The sequence below is a fragment of the Ammodytes marinus genome, assembly GCF_949987685.1.
Source record: "Ammodytes marinus genome assembly, chromosome: 11".
NCBI classification, from domain to species: domain Eukaryota; kingdom Metazoa; phylum Chordata; class Actinopteri; order Uranoscopiformes; family Ammodytidae; genus Ammodytes; species Ammodytes marinus.
The window spans coordinates 20,169,778-20,184,833 of record NC_137215.1 but is presented as its reverse complement, the minus strand read 5'-3'; the positions used below and the strand labels follow the sequence as shown (position 1 = coordinate 20,184,833).

Genomic DNA, 15,056 nt, shown 5'->3' with positions numbered 1-15,056 from the left:
AGCAGTACACCAGCTCTCTGTGTTGTGTTAAGTAGCTTTCATTGTCACCAGAGCGATACCTCCTCATATCCACATCACTGTCAGACTCATGTTACTTTTTTTTGCGAAAAAGCCATCAGGATTCGTCTCTGTCAACTGCCTGTCCCTCAGTCCATTAAAGATGATTGATAGAGCTGGAACATCTTCCGCCCAGCTGTTGTCGTTGACTCATCCCTGAGAAATTGAAAGGAGCTCAGAGAAAAAAAAGGACCATCCCTCATCAAAAGACCTTTTGTCTGTGTTGACAATGTGAAGCAAAGTACATTTTTGAAGATAGTCTATAAGTTATCTTCTGCCTTTTTTCACAGTCCCCCCCCCACCCTAGCACTGTAGCCTATTTGAATAAGTATTGTGTTACAGATGAAAATTGTGATTAGTTACATTTTGTCTTCTCAGGAACACACACTAGTTGTTCTCTTCATCTTCTGATCCGTTCCTCAGTTAGTTTTTTCTTCATCAGGTTAGAATATACATAGTTGTTATCCTGTGTAGGCAATATTAACTCACTATCATTAATGCTTTGATGGACATAGCTAGTCTGAAATACTTGTTCTCTCCATTGGTTTCGCATACACAAAGACACACCAAAGACTAGACTTGTCTGTTTGTCCAAGCGCTCCTGCTCCACCTCCTCATGGCTCTGTTATCCTCCTAATGGCTTGTGAGGATTTTTACAGGACAAGTTGAGGAGGATTTTATGATGTTTCAGGGTGTGATTGATAACATGCTCTTGGAGGGATGTCAGGCTTTCAGAGACGGATAATGTGGATTTCTATCTCTCTGCCTTCTTGTGTAAGACATGCCATCAATCAAGTGATCGCGGCCCCTAAACCCGGTAAAATTAAAACCTTAGGGGGGCGGGGGGGCCCGGGGTGTCCATATTAGAACCAGGACAGACACACACACACACACACACACACACACACACACACACACACACACACACACACACACACACACACACACACACACACACACACACACACATCCACATCAACAGATTCACATCTTAACAGGCTCACCACAGAGCACAGGACAGATATATAAGATTCCCACCACAGGGCAGAAAATACAGTTAATGATCCGGCTGTATATTGCTGTCGACAGTGGAGAGGGATTACGGGAAGAACAGGCTCATTTTCACCGTGTGCGGAGGCGTTATTAGATCCCAGCCCAGCTAATTTCATTCCTAAACTCGTCAATATTTACCAGCAACAGGCGCAGCGCACTCTGGCAGGCCAGATTTCCCTACAGAGAGGAGAGATACAGAGCTAAGGGGGGGGAGAAAATATTTGGTTTGTTCTTCTCCAACGTGTTCCTGTAAACCTTTTTTTTTGTGTGATTGTTTTGACATAATAAAGCGTTATATCTACTAATTAGTCCAGCTGTTTTAAGACATGTCATGTGCATGCTTCCATATGTTTGTCCTCACAAAGGCCTTACCTCTTGTCTGTGTGTTTGTTTTTCAGTTGATGGCTGCATACATAAAGCAGCAGGGTCCTGTCTGTATGATGAGTGTCACTCACTAAATGGCTGTGAAACCGGCAAAGCTAAGATCACCTGTGGCTACGATCTCCCTGCAAAACGTGAGTACCAATAACTCTTTTTTTTTTTTGCTTGTTTGTTTGTTTATTCTATAATGCGTGCACTGGGGTCTTGCTGCATATTATTTAATCAAAACTGCTGCCATTGAGAGCTGAATCACCTGACAGTTAATGGACATTAAGATGTAGTGCTAAAAAGAGCAGTGACACATTGTGCAATCCAGGATTGACCTATATTGTTTGTTTTTTTAAATATCTTAAATTATTCAAACCGAATGCTCTTGAACAAGCTGGTGGACTGCACAGAATTGTATTGATGCAAATAGAAATCTATGGTACTGGAAAAAAAGAAAAACCTGTGTTTCTGCATAGTCGTTGAATTTTATAGTGTGACTCATGTTTGCACATACATCACATTTTGATTTGAAATCAAAGTTTCGAAGAACTTTTGATGATCCTGAACCCCATATTGCTAATGAATCTCTACATCTTTACAAACACACAGGCGTACACATCTATACACACCTGCATATGTGCACAAAAGGACTGTGCAGCTATGCAGAGCGGGAGGCTTTTAATGTCCAAAAATAAAAATACTGTAAACATTTCATCATAATTTATTTGTTTTGAAAACTAATTTGTAATAAATGGGGAGTTGTTATTCGGAGGATAATTAATTTGAATGGGGCTTGTTGATTGGCTGGATGGGAGTGTCATCTGCACACAAACAAAGACATTACGGGAGCTATTAGTTGCTTAATTTGATTGATTTTTCATCCCTGATTTATTCTGTTAACGGATCACATAACTATTACTGTCACTTCGTAAGAGAAAAAGTCAGAAAAAGGACTGCATTGTTCTGTTTTGTTTCTATCACTGATGCAATGTTTTCTTTTCAAGTCGAAGAAAGTGTGTGTGTTTGTTGCCACCTATCAGAATAGGACAACTTCTAAAAAAAAGTAATTTATGAGCTTTTAAAAAAATTATCAGTAATACATGTGTCACTTTTAAAAGTGTGTCTAAAGTTTCCCTTCCCTCTGCAAACTTCAAATTGAAAACACGATAGGATGGAAGAAAAATGTCACTTGGTGTAATTCGGTCGAGACAAACGTCCCAGCAGTCCTAACCTAACCCTGAAGGATTTCCATGAGACAGCCAAGAGAGAGAGAGAGAGAGAGAGAGAGAGAGAGAGACATTGAGGTCCTGATGAAATTAGGTTGTGTTAATATGCTGTGTGTCATAAAAAGATGTCAAACAAATGGAGCAGATAAACTGTGATTCAGTCTCGTGGACAGCTAGTTCAAGTGTGTGCGCGCGGCCCCAAACAGGGGTGCACCGTGACAATTTAATAACCCCCGCTATGTCACCTGGGAGCAATCACACTGCCACTGGGTGCTGTTGTTATTGCAATTATCTCTGGGCAGAATAGCTCCTCTGTCCTGACGACTCGCAATAGATTGTGCAGTTCTTTACAACAGACGGACAGTTATTTTTGGGATGTGATGTGATTTTATATTAGAGCCATCTTTACTTCTAGCTGGTATCATCTTCTTATCGTCCAACCCCGCTCACTGTCACCGGCTTTGTCTCTCTCGTCCACTCTTGGTTAACTGACAGCCGCTAGACTTTTATTTGTGAGTGCTCAGCTTCGACAAGAAGTCTCTCTCTCTCTCTCTCTCTCTCTCTCTCTCTCTCCCCCAAATTCTATCCACAGTTTTTTTTTGTTACTTTTCCCATTAATTTCCGTCTCTGACTTATTTGTTCCACCTACACACACATTATGAAGCTGCCATGACTACAAATAGCACTCTATTCGGTTTCTGAAATATCAAATAATAGACTCTCCGCCCCCTCACCATTGTACAAAGTAAAAAGATACAACAAGACACAACACACAACTTTCACATTTTTAATTCACCTAATTTCTGAAATGATACATACATGTAGGCGTAGCAATGAGGGTAAAAGCCCCCAGTGAAATGGCAGGGTATATTAGATTAATTGAACGTTAATGTTATGTTAATGGCCCACTGTGGTTAAAGTCAAATGGATGAAATGATTAAAATTGACATATAATTAATTGTAATATTTGTATTATCAAATGATTAACGTCTGCAAAAAGGCCACACGTCATTATTCAGAGTAGATAAATCATCTGCATAAATGGCAGAGGTGGCCACTGAAAATACTCGAAAGCAGTGTTTGACACTTCCCCCTTTCTGCTCATATACAGAAAGGGGGAAGTGTTATTGAGAGAAAGGCAGCTACATTGAGATATGTTTCTGTAGTGAGTTTTCACATCTCATTGTCTTGACTGTCAAAAGAGTTGGACAACTGAAATATTATTATCGTCATGGTGGGTGTTTTGGGAAATAAAGCGTTTGGCTCTTTTACAGAATGATTTCTGTTGGTTGTCAGACGTTAAATGCAAAGACTTGTTAAGAGATACTACGCGACACATTCAATCGGTGAGACATTTAACTCATTGGGACCAAATCGGTGTTGTCCAAGAAATGTTTGCAAACACAAGTGAACTCACACACACACACACACACTTGGATTAATTTGGGTTATGAGTATTATTAATATAACTTTAACGTCATAATACTTTTAGATTAAATTATTTCTACAAAATACAATATATACAGTATGTCTTAAACGTATCTACAACATTGTATGCGTGAATGTATTTGCATGCGTTATTGTTGCATATGGTGGCACGTCTACTCTTCCAAGAGTGGGAAGAATACAGACAGATGGACCATTAACCATTGACATCTTAGCAAATCCCAGTATGTCCAACTTGGGCATTCTCTTCCGCGATTCTGCTGGAACATTAGGCTGCTTTCTTTCACAATTTGTCTATAAACACATACATCTCTCAGAGGAGTGCACACATCTATGGGGCCCCCTCTCTGAAATCCATTCCGCGGCTATACAATTGGAAATAAGTACATTGTAACCCTGGATAATGCAGAACAAACTGTAAATCACTTTGCATTTAATTAATTTTTAGGCTTGGCTTCATACTCCAACCCCCAGTAATCATGGCATGCCTTTGCCAACAATGCATGAAAATAAACCATCCATCATACTACTACGAGAGTATTTCTCTTGATCTCAAAGCAGTTTGGGGGTTTTAAGTGTTATTTGAAGACATCGCCCTCGCTGTATTGTATTTTGTTCAACAAGGGATTACGATCGTCAAATTTAAAATGAAACATACGAGACTGCAGATCAGACAAATTACTCAAAATAAACTGGTGAAGCAATAAAATGCTTCATTGTGTGCCGGAAAACGACTAACTGCCGGCAGAGAGGGAAGAGCAGTTGATTTGAAATCAGAGTTGTCCTTGTTTGGAGATGTGATGGTGCCGAGGCAATGGAAAATGACTGGGCTAACCAACCCCATCTCAACCTCCTTTTTTTTCTTCTCAAGACAAGAAAATTGCTCTCCATTACATCCCACTAAGCAGTTTAGGCTGTGAATCCCAGTGGCAAATGAGCCTTTCCTTTAAGAGGTCCAAGCACATGTGGGACTGATTATTATGGGGCCGGCCAGGATTATTAATCAATGACAGTAATTACCCTACCATAGCGGAAATACTTTTTTTTCTTTAAACCGAAGTCTGTTACATCAATATGACAAGGAAATTGTCTATTTGCCCTCATGTTAGACAAGTTACTCATCCCTTCATAGATTAATGATCAAATGAAAATGTGATGTCAAGTGTGACACGCTAAGCCACGCATTTACAACTATACTACAGGAGGATGTGTTTGCGACATTTTCCATGACTTTATCTGTTATTAGCATTTAAGTTTAAGTATGCACTATGCCTAAAATGTTTAGCCGCCGAAATACACAGGGAGTAGAACGCAGAAAGCAAAGTGAACAAGGCTATACATTCTGCAACAATGATTAAGTCAAAGATACATTTGGTCCACTTCAGCTGTCAGAAAAGGGATATATAATACTGTATGACCATTGTAGATTGTTATCATTTCGGCATTCAGGATGGCTACCGTGTTTGCAGTCAGACACAAGTATTGAAGAGCATTTTTCCATAAAAGGGTGGGCAGTCATTCTTACAACTTTAACTGTTGAAATATTAACAATGATGTAGTTAACCCTAACCCTAACCCTTACCTAATGAGTGAGAACTCCCCTAATATCTCCAATTTCTGTTTTCTGGGAGCAAGCAAAAAAAAAGATGTTTAATGATAAGAAACCGTTTGGATCTGTTTTCCACATCTCATCTTCCTCCTGAATGTCAACATTCACTTGATGTATAATATACTTGAGACTTTGGTATTTATCGGATATTTTAACACACTAAATCTAACATGTCATTAAATACCTCATAATTTATGAAGATTGACTGCATCTTAAATCAAAGATGCAACAAAGTGAAGCCAGAAAATGACTTGGAATGAACTTGTGACTCTTATAACTTTGTCTTCTCCTGTAAATAAAATATACTAACAATAGAGACCTTGATTACTGCATATAGTAAAGCCTCCTTTTTACTCTTTGTGACAAGGTGTCATTGTAATAAATATGTGTCACACGTCTGAGGATGATCTGCAGTCACTGAACTCTGAATAAAGTTGTCTGAATCCTATAATTTATTATGCCGGTCCACAGTTTCACACTAATAACGTTTAGCAAAGACCTCGTGGGTTAATCTGCACTTGTACATTTCAGCCCCGGCTGTCACAGTAGACCGAGAAAGTATTTTGAGTTCAAACTAGAGGTCTGCTCGGAGAAAGTTAATGTCCCAAAGGAACCCTTAGATATTGGGTGTTTTCACTCTCTCCAGTTTCATCTGCAATATTTTGTTTTCTCCCCTAGGGTTACTCCAGATTGACAGTTCAAAAACCGTCTGTACTGTTTATTGTTTTGCTTCTCTCTCCCTCTACCCATTATTCTCGGAGCTCTTAATATATGCTTTAAATAATGAATGAATTATGGATACAAAAAAAGAAAGGCCAACATTTTGTTTTATCATGTTGCTGTTGAAGCAGTGGCCTCTTTTATTTTTTTATATTTTACCAATTATACGTAAAAAATAAAAATGTTGAGCTTCCATCATACACTTATGGAACAATTTTCACAGCATCTACTGTATTAATACTATATGCATCCTTATCTCTAAAGGGAGTCTAATCTCATTTTTGCAGAGATATACTTTGTGTGCTATTTTGCTAACTGTTCCCTCCAGAGGATAGCGCTTATTGGGATTCATATGGAACTGCTTTTTGATTCATATGGAACTGCTTTTTTATGCCGACTTTATCTGTTGTAAGGTTATAGATTCCAGCCTTTGGAGTATTGCCTCCATCAAGCCCACTCTGATAGTGAAGAGACACAACCTTATCCGTGCAGCATCCAGACACTGCTGGACCTTTTGATTACGCTCTTATCTTAAACTAGAAGCTAACTGTTTTGAGCAAGATCAGCCAGGATGTGCACTCAAGCTTCAGTAGAACACCACAAGGCAATGCCTTGTTGTTCATTCTTTTGCTTGCAATCTTCACAAACAAATTTGTAGATTGTATACTTATCTCCTTTGGAGCCACTACATATACAGTATACTAAGTGAACATTATGTGCATTTTAGGAGACAGTGAGTGGCATAGTTATACACTGTAGCTTTAATTTTATTCAGGTAGTTTACATTCGCCACTGATTGCAACATTTGCAGGTCTTACTAAGCTCACATGAAGGATATCAATGTAATCAATTGAGGTTATGCACGTCCACTCATAGCAAGTGAAGTATTCAAGAATGGGGTTCCATGCCATTAGATTTTTCTGGTTTATTTACATAATTGAATGGAGCTGCGGGCTGTTTAGCATTTCCCAGTATATGATTCTTGAGACATCCTACAGGGGTGGCCAACCTGCGGCTCGCGAGCCGCACACGGCTCTTTGCCTTGCTTCGTGCGGCTCTTCAGTCCATATCAAATTTTGTGATGGGCCTATGTGTGTGCATGTTCGCAAACGTTTCATGCGGCTCTTACGTTCGTTTTACATGTTTATTATTTAATTCTTTATTTTGTTAATGTGTATGCCTGTTCACAAATGTTTAATTGAGGACGCAACATAACGTTCGCAAACGTTTGGTGTGGACGCAACCTAAAACTGCCCGCTCAGCTTGGAGGGAGGTTTTCCGTGAGTAAACAATTTGTGTCAAGTTCGCTCCGAAACAGAGTGGGAGAGTTTATATTTTTTGTTGAATGTTATACCAAGCCATTCTGCCTTATATGCCAGGCGTCATTAGCGCATTTCAAGGCTTCAAATCTTCAGCGCCACTTCAGCTCACTCCATGCTAAAAGTAAGTCCCACTAAGCAACATGCATAGTAAGAGAAAAACGCTATTGTAAATTGTTATATTTTTGTTTGTGGACTTGGTTGAACTGATAGTTTGTGTGTGAGGCAGTGCACACAATGTTCATTGTTGAAAATGACTGGCCTGTCGTCTTACTGTAGGAGTCCAGTTCTGTCATTATCACAGGGGCGGCCTTAACGATCTGGGGGCCCTAGTGTGAAGTCCTAGTGTGTGGCCCCCCGTTTTTTATTTTTTTTATTTTTTTTTATAAATAATGCGAAAATTAAAAAGATTGTGGAATCCAGTTGGTTCTTCGACGGATTATGAGATAATAGGCCCCTGGACCAAGACTCTCAAAGCCCCCCCCCCCCCCACTCCTACCTATCCAGTCAGTTACACTGACTTTTCCACACAGATACATACAATTATTGGCAAAAAACATATTAAGAAAGTCAGTGTTTCCCAGAGGATTTTGGGAAACTGTTGTTTCCACAAACTTTTTCGGTAGCAGCTTGTTTGTTTCAGCTTTAGATTTTGAGAAAAACAGTATTTTTTTCTTCCCTGGATCATACGGTACCATAGTTAGACAAAACACCTTTGGGAGACGCACCGCCGTTCAGTTCACCACCTCCTTATTTATCTGCTGCTCACTTTCAGTACAAAATGGGAGTCTCTGGTGTTTACTATAACTGCACCTGTGCTAATAATAATAATAATCAGCCCGAGATAAATGTTTCTCCCTGATAGCGTGAGGAATCTTTCCCCATGCCCTATTTACTGTGGGTGACCACGCCGTCTGTTCTGTCTCTCGTCACTCAGCAAACACAGATAAATCACAGCCAAGTGCCCATTATTAGTAAGTGACATGTAGCCCATTCTGATTAAATAACCCCCTAGAAACGTTATCATTCAGCCAAGCCTGTTTATTCAAAGGAGTCTCTGCCCCATCATATACTGCGGGGTTGACACTTTCAGAAAGGCCGTCGGACAGCAAATGATTTGTTCATTTCGGTATAACTTGCATTGACCAAGATGTTTCATTGTTTAGCTTACTTTGGCTTCCCTGTGTCAATGCATTTGAACTATATTTTGCTCTATATCTAAAGCATTAGCAATAGATATGTCATCGAAGAGTCATTCAAATAGATGGAGGTCATTTGAAATTCTGCCTGTGAATGTTTATTCTCATACTTCTCTCACCACAATTTTAGGATCTAGACAGCTTATTTTTTAGATTGATAACCACATTTTTATAATTTTATTTTCCCTTTTAACTACTGGGTTTTAAAATGTCCCATAATAATCCCAGGAGTTCATTGAATTTGTTAATGCCACACAAAGGGCTGTATTAATTCAAAACTGAAATTAAATGAAAATAAAAAATGGCCGAGCATTGTTAATATTGTTTGCCTTGCTTTTCACAAATTAAATGACATGGCAGGCGGCTGAACGGACGGCGATTTTTCCTCTCTACATAATGGCTCAAATGGATGCAGGGTGACTGTTTCAAGGTGTTTTTTTGTTTGTTTGTTTGCTCATTTTAGATTCAAGGCTACTTTGAAAGCAATCCTTTGTAGTAGATAAATTAGTGGAGCTTAACGTGACCCTCACACAGCCATCACAGTACCAACCAAACACAGTGCTAGGTCAACATCTTCTCTACTGCTCATTGTTAGCACTCACATCATAAATGTCACTTCATCCCGTTGTGCACACTCACACACGTTTACCAGACCTTCCTTAGACTTTCTCTGACACTTTTGATTGTCTGAGTGTTTTTGTCTGGGTCTGTCTGTAAGCTATTAAGGTGTAACAGTTGAATATAAAAGTTGCACTGGTTATTGTTGTAGCAGCAATAGCATTGGTTTAAAAGAATAACCCCATTTGTTTGAATCAAAATTGGAAAAAACATATCAAACCAAGAATCAAATCAAGACAAGTTGGGCAACATTTCTCAAATAAACTTTGTAAAGAAAATGAACAGCACTCTGATGCATTAAAGATAATGGTTAGACCTTGCTGTTAGGATACAAATTGTACCGTGCTTGTGATTTATAATGTCTAAAATTCCACATGAACTAATGATTGAATACAGTTAGTATGTAAAGTAAGATTGGCTATCAAGGAGAGGCTAGATGTTTTTTTTAGCATTATTTATGAGAGAAAAGGTGCCTCTGCTTTTCCATGCTAATCATCTCACTCTGTTGCAACCTCATTCGTAGTAATGGTGGCCCTCTCCAAGAAGAGCACAAAGCTAATTTCAATGCTTGTCTGCAAAGGCCCAAGTAGTACTCTATGTTCCGCTTTTTTCCCTTTAGATATTAGTGTTTCCTTTGTTGGCTGGCCTGTCAGTCTTCCAGGCCTCTTGAGGACTGAGGTAATTTGGTAATTTTGCCTAAACGGTGATACTGTAATTATGTGGCATCAGCTGCCTAGTTGTCAGTGAGACGGCCAACGGTCATTCATCACCAGGAAACTAGAAGGAGGGGGGGCTGGCATCTTGACTGATCGGGTAAACACTAGCAGAAAGAAAGCGTGGTGGTCTCACCCAAAAAAAAAATGGGCGAATATAGGAGGTGAGAGGCCGTTAGAGTAATGGGGTGCAGGAGTAGCTACAGCCCGAGTAGCGGGTTTTTGGTTGTTTGGCTGAGATTGGCATGTCTGAGCCCCCCCCAAACGACAGTGATGCATCAGAAAGGGGGCTTGTGGGTGGCAGATGAAGTGGGACCACTGGAAGGTCAGGTTTAAAGTGGAATGTGGCAGCATGCTCTAATGCAGTCCTGCCTTCCCATCTGTCCGTGAGTAAGCCTGGCCCTAATAAAGGCTTTCCATTATAAAGTGGCTCATCACCCAGTGGTAGCACATATACACACACACACACACACACACACACACCCACACCCACACCCACACACACACACACACACACACACACACACACACACACACACACACACACACACACACACACACACACACACACACACACACACACACACACACACACACACACACACACACACTTATCTGTTGCGGCGGCTGCCAACGTCTATAACATTTTGAATGTTTTGATTAAATGTTGAATTGTATATTTTTTATGACAGCAGTAACTGGACACATTCTAGTTAAACCACGGTTGGGGATCACACAATCTGTTGACCAGTGCAATTCCTTATATAGGCATGTCAATGTTTTACCACTACATAGAGATGAGGCTGAAAATTGTCAAACAAGTCACATGGAAGTTTTTGTTTACCTGCATTTGTGACCTCAAAAGGTTTAATAGATAAACATGTTCATACTCAAAGTAAGGTATCATTTCATGTAGGCAGCACACATAGCTGAAAGACGTGTGCTTTCAATATATTTTTATAATAAATATCCCTTTATTTTTTATTCAAATTGTTCAAACATTGGATATTAAGTGCTATCTAAACAACTAAGATTCCCAAATCTGTCCAAATTCACAAGTTAGAGTAAACTCAGAGTAAGTTTATTTCATACGGTGCTTGTTATGTCAAATAGGACAGAAGAAAATAGCCTCTGCACTGTGACCTTAAATATATATGTCAGTCTGATTTGAAATTTTATTTCCCCATTTATAGCCTCATATGAGTTTTGAGTAATTTGACCTTTTATCGATCAGTATTGAGGTGTTTCACAGATGTCTGCTGAGTAAGGATACATTATGTCACATTACATCAAAGTCATCATTCAAACCAATGTGATTGCACATTGTATTCAGTAGATGGATACAGCGTGAGGCAACACAGCGCCTGACCAAGGATTTGTTTGCCTTGTTAGTTCAGGGGCTGTTTTTTTATGTGTTTTTTGTTAAATGTACACTGATTACCTCTTAATATCTTGCTGTATTTATTTATTCAACTGTAATTATATGCTCTATTTTAGAGATTGACCGTCTCGCAGCAACAACAGAATTGTGGTATTTAACTGGGCTTCAGGCTTAATGATGCGGTGACTAAGACCAGTAAAACCCACTGCCACGCATTCTCAACAGAGACAATAGTGCACAGTTTATGGGCATGTCTCCGCTGTTGATGGTGGTGCTGTCTCGGGAAGGAAAGCAAAGTTTTAATCTGATGGCTTTGTTTACCTCTCATCCAAGACTACCGATAAAACTAATTAAGAACAGGGAGTAATAGACTCCTGTAGTGCCATTTTCACAGCTAATTATGCATGAATACAGCCTGCCTAAAGAGTTGCTTTGATGTTCTTTTCACTAAATTGCTATGGTTACTTCTGCTCATTAGGCTTTTAAGATTGTAAACGTTGACAGGTTTTGTCTTTCTTTTTTTTTCTTCCTCCTTTCACTTCATATCCCAACATCCCTCTGCTGAATGTATGAGTGGTTGGAGATAGAAATAGCCAGTTAGTAAAGTATATGCTACTTCATTCTCAAATATAGTCATTTGACCTGTGTGTATATCCCAGGTTGCCATTCTGGGGTTTTAATGCTGTGGATTTAGACCTGCACTGCGGTCCTTAAAAATCATTAACCTTCCCATAAAAGTGCATATGGCCCTCTATAAACCCTAATGGGGGAACGGGACCAATACACAGGAGTCTATGTGTGCTTTTAGGGGCACAGCTTATGAGAAAAACGGAAATGAGACTCCTTACAAAGGCAAATAAAACGTTCTTTTTAATAATGTTATGCTGCTGTGGGCTTTCCCACACTTGCCTGTAGCTTTGGTCTAAGTGCTGTTTCAATCAATATGTTCCATGGAAATTCAAGTTTGTATACCTGTATGTGGATTTGATGGCCCCAGGCTGTTTGAATTTCTAAACCTTTATTCGCGTTTGTTTGTTTTTATTTCAATCGCGTTTGTTTGTTTTTATTTAACAGGAATTTATGGGAATTAACAGGAATTTTAGGAATAAACGGGAATAAACGGGAATTTACTCAATTCAAAGCAACCCACATGCACTAAATCCTTCTTACTATGTTATTTCAGTCCTGGCAAACGTTCTAGACAGTAAAAAAAACAGTTTTTTCAATTAAGTTTTATAAAATATATGAACATTTAATTTCAATACTATTTAAGTTATCTCCCTCTATGATAACTAAGCACTGCACAACACAACAAAACGGCATGTATAAACTAATTGGCCATGATGAGCAGGTTTAACTGTATGACTGTATAGTGTAAATGTCTAATATTTAACTTTATAGTTAAGAATTTCAAATAAATTACATTTGATATCCAGCCATATCAAGTAAAATACATTATATATGTGTTGTTCGAAAACACATTTAACAACAATCATGAGAAAATGGAGTAAAATCAAAGTGTATGTCCACATCAATTAAACATGGACGGTAAAAAAATGTTTCATGTATTTGCTCATATCGAAGATTTATTTCACAATTACTTTAAATTGACTATTGACCGCAGTTAAACCGGACATGTTTGCTGATAAGTTTTATGACACGTCAGCCTGGGGCGCTGGGTGCTGTAGCCATTATGCTGCCTCTGTTTCCCAGGTTGTTTTTAAAGGCATTGCAAGGTGAGAAATGGCTCTGTGGCAAGCAGTTTTATGGTGATCACCTTGAGTCGTTGCTCTGGCCAGGAGACCAGTGAGTGTAATGGATCTGCTGGGAGCCCTCAGTATGGATTTATGAAAGTGCAGCGCTGGAGAGAAAGGATCGGTCACCTGCTTCTGTTTTCCACACACCGAGACACAGCAATGCAATGAATATTGTCAGAGCGCTGTACCAAGGTGACAAGTCTTTGACAAACAATACTGTTTCTGGCACTGGTTACTGATCCACAAAGTTAACTTATCCAGCACTCCTGGGAACATTTACCTGTCCAAACCGTTAGATAATGTATTACAAACAAGCCACTATTACTTTGCTTGAACACCTATCTCTCCAGGAAATGATCCTTTCCAAATTATTGTTATTGCACAATGCACACACACATGCACACACGCACGCACGCACACACACACACACACACGCCCATGCATGCACGCGCGCGCACACACAAAATTGAGCATGTTATGCAGCACTTGGCTGTACACCGTAGGGGACCGGGGCATGTCGATAAAGGTCCCCTCCGTGTGCAGGGTTGGTTGGGTTGGCAGGGCAAGCAGGGGAGCGTCCGGATCAAATCCCCCCCACCCCCTCCTCCTGCTGTCTAATTATTGACCCATCTGGTATTGTCTTTTCAATTGTTTCAATTATGATGGCACTGGTGTTGCTCAGCACCCTGGCGTCAAGGCATGCATAATTCATGCGCTACACCCTGGACTCCACTCAGAGCTGTGGGTTTGAGCTGAATGTCAATACTGCCTCGTGCCCCCGGTCGAGCACAGGGTTGTCTGTATTGACAGCAAGGAAGATAAGGAGAGCAAAAGCAAGTGCTGCCAAAGACAGTGGATAGCGATGCTATCATGAAGCGTATAGGTGAAATGTGTTTTTAATTTGTGTGTTTGTGTCATCGAGAAGTAAGCCATCCTCACAGCTTGTGTTTTCTGTCACCTGATATGTGACCTCATTATTGTCACCCCCAGACCTTAGAATCGATAATGTTCAATTACTCATGAACCGCGACACAGCCACTGTTTACTTGGAAATCAGAGCCGGCCAATGGTTAACGCTCTCATAAGGGATTTGACTGCAGCGCTCAAACCACAGCTTCCATCGTTATACTGTACAGAGGCTTAGAAAAGGTAAAAGTCAATCAAGAGGGAAAATGTTCAGGCGGGTGTGTGACTGTTCATTAAGTGGTGTGAAGATGAAAGAAGGGGTCACTTATTTTGACACCCTGCGGTAATGGAGGTGGTACATGACATCTGTAAAAATATATCACTACCAGATGCCTATGGCTATTGTTTACCCAGTTTACTCAGCCGATGATCAAAAGAACATCATATTGTTCACAGTGGCAGGCGTATCCACCACTCTCCTCTGACAAGACATTTTGGTAGGGAAACTTCCTGTTTATGGCATTAGCGCTAATGAGAACCAACACTATCTGCATTGCTTTACTTTAAACACATTATTTAATAGCTTAAAATCATAAGATTGTTATATATTGTTTGTCTTTTTCCCAGTTGAGTTGCTTGAGCTTTATTTCTATATTTATTTTTAATTTCCATCATCACGGTCA

The 15,056-nt window shown here is 39.7% G+C and overlaps 1 protein-coding gene across 5 annotated transcripts in view; it reads left to right on the top strand.

The window, feature by feature from the left end:
* macrod2 (mono-ADP ribosylhydrolase 2) overlaps positions 1-15,056 on the top strand; it is a 425,756-nt gene that overhangs the window by 179,826 nt on the left and 230,874 nt on the right. For all 5 annotated transcript variants that reach the window (XM_080036751.1, XM_080036749.1, XM_080036750.1 and 2 more), the window contains exon 5: positions 1,509-1,625. In XM_080036751.1, the coding sequence (XP_079892877.1) occupies positions 1,509-1,625 (117 nt within the window). The remainder of the gene's footprint in view (positions 1-1,508; positions 1,626-15,056) is intronic.